The following is a 2,558-nucleotide window of genomic DNA, read 5'->3' as shown; positions in this document are numbered from 1 at the left end:
TCTTCTTTTCTGTCTTCTTTATTTGTGTTCGATGTTTATCCATACCAGGGCACCTGATTTTTGTCATCAAAGAAAGATACACAAGGGCATTACAAATTACACACAGATTTTTGTTTTGTTTTTGTTTTACCATAATTAGGACATGGGTGATGTTTGGAAATTGGGGGGCATGAATGGAATGAAGAATCTTTTATAATAAAAAAATTAAATTTTTTTGTAAGACCTGTTCCATTCAAAGAGACGATAACAAACTAAACTCATACACACTGCATGTTCCTTTGTCTTGATTATGCGTAGGTCCAAAAATATTTAAAAGAATCGAGGTTAGGTCAAGTGGTGAGTGAGTGTTTGAGTAAATAAATTAGAAAAGAGACGATGATTTTGACAAAGTGATAATATATTTCACATCCTCGTATATATATATATATTAATCTCAACATATATCACATCACGATACAGTACTTTCTATACCAGGGGAGTAAAATTGATACCACTAATTGCATGGGCCATGCCAAACTAGTTCACATCTCACTTAGACTCTTCTATAATGACCTTTTTGTCCTCTTGCGTTTAACAAGACTTTTTGCAACTTGAACAGCTAGCTATATTGACTCACACTGATCTGCTACAATCGGCCCTACCGAACCCAACTCTACGATTACTCAGATCAAATTCCACCCATTGATTTTGCTGATGAAAATTCCCAATTATATTACTCGCCGCACCAAGCTTGCTGGATTGCCCGATTGCCACGCAGCGGACCCCACCACCAACATCGGCTAAAATTTGTTCTTTAGTCGTCACAATCTCCACTCCTTTGTCAAACTCAAACACCATATCTCCTATCAGCCGTCCGATCTCCACGTCATGACCGTCGAAACACATGTCAGCTACCCCCGCGTACACGTAACCGTTTTTTAACCTCGGTCCCACCAGTCTCACAATCTCTTCCCTTACCTTAGTATAAGCCTCGTCCACAAAGTACGTGAACTCGGAGCCGGAATCGATCATGGTCTGACCCGCCCCGCTCGGGTCGTGCCGGAAAACAGAGGGTAAAATACTTAACTTTTTCCCGCCAATTCTTATCCCCAACATTACAACTGTATAGGCAAGGGGATCCAAATTCGGCATGCGTTGACTTGGATCAAAAGTCAACATGTCAACGTATCGGAATCCCGCGGAATTCGGGTTGTTTCCCAAGTAAAAAGTCCCGGTTGGCAGATTAGACCCGGTTTGAGCCGGGCGGGCGGGTATGCAGTAAGAGAACTTTGTGATTTTGGCTTCGGAAGCAAATGAAACCCGCCCGCGGTTCATACCCAAAATACCTTTGCTGTCACTGGTGTCCTTAGCGCATCCAAGGATCAAGGGAGGGGTACTTACGGAAGGAGAAAAGGTAAATTTTTCTCGGACGAGATTGCCCTCGGCCAAAGTACCATCAGCAAAGAAGTAGGAGTAGTGGCAGAGTTTGTTTTGGTCGCAAGAGGTGGGGAGGGTAAAATCGGGAACTCGGGGTTTGCAAATAGGGTGAGTACAAGGCAAGACAGAGAAAGTAGAGGAGAGAGAAGGGTCAAACGACGCCATCGGAGGAGGTGGTGGCTTTGACTTGGGGGTCTTCTTGTGGCACTGAATCCATGAGAGCTGGCTGCCAGTGTCTAAAACCATCTGCTGGGTCTGTGGAGGAGTGCCTATGGGGAGAGAAACAATCGGAGCCATTGAATACTTGAAGGAGAGCTTCTGGTTGTACGATGTGAGTCTTGGGATTCGCCTGGAGTTTGAAATGAGAGAGGCATGATGGAGAGGTTTGGATGTGTTTGGAGCGAGAGAAAGTTGAGAAGAAGTGAGAGGGAAAGAGAGAGAAAAAGTGGTGTTGTTCAGGTACTTGTTCTCTTTGGCTGACAGAGAAGGAGAGATGAGGAAGAAGAGAGATATTAGGAGCATGGTTTTTTGAGAGAGAGCCATTAGAGAGAAAGAGGTGGGTGGGGTTTTGGTACAGTGGGGTTATGGGAGGTGGGTAGTATTTATACCACTGGAATAATGACCGGGAGCGAAAGAGAGAGAAAAAAATAAGAAAAGGAAAAAGGAAAGGGAGGAACAACAAGGAAACGCCAAAAGAGGAGAGAGAGAGAGAGAGAGAGAGAGAGAGAGAGAGAGAAAAAAAAAAACAAAAGCATGGCAAAGTGCATAAACGCGTTTTCTTAATTGGGCAGTTAAGAGTAGGGATCATATTCGACTGTTTATGTATTAAATTGCATGGTGATATGATGATGATGGCGACGAGTGAGCAGCAAAGCATCCCTGTATTCTATCTATCCAGATATTGATTTACGTACACACACCGATTTACAGTTAATTTTTATGGCGTTTTGCGTTTTGTATTGGATCCCAACGTTACGTTTGCAGGATTGACCAATGAGTCAATGACCATTATTATTAATCAGATGACTAAATTCTTCAACTGAGTGATGACCACGCGTCGGTGACAATTAGAGAAACAGAGGTTTCACTCGGATAGTATTTTATTGATGAAGACGGAAGAACGAGCATAAAAACCGGAATAT

General features: G+C 43.0%; 1 protein-coding gene across 1 annotated transcript; it reads right to left on the bottom strand.

The window, feature by feature from the left end:
* On the bottom strand, positions 380 to 2,113 carry LOC18782371 (aspartic proteinase PCS1). The gene has a single exon (XM_007215509.2). The coding sequence runs from the start codon at positions 1,957 to 1,959 to the stop codon at positions 613 to 615; it is 1,347 nt and encodes a 448-aa protein (XP_007215571.2). The 5' UTR covers positions 1,960 to 2,113; the 3' UTR covers positions 380 to 612.

Source organism: Prunus persica, chromosome G3, assembly GCF_000346465.2.
Source record: "Prunus persica cultivar Lovell chromosome G3, Prunus_persica_NCBIv2, whole genome shotgun sequence".
NCBI lineage: Eukaryota > Viridiplantae > Streptophyta > Magnoliopsida > Rosales > Rosaceae > Prunus > Prunus persica.
The sequence above is the reverse complement of the archived record's forward strand: the minus strand, read 5'-3'. Positions and strand labels throughout refer to the sequence as shown.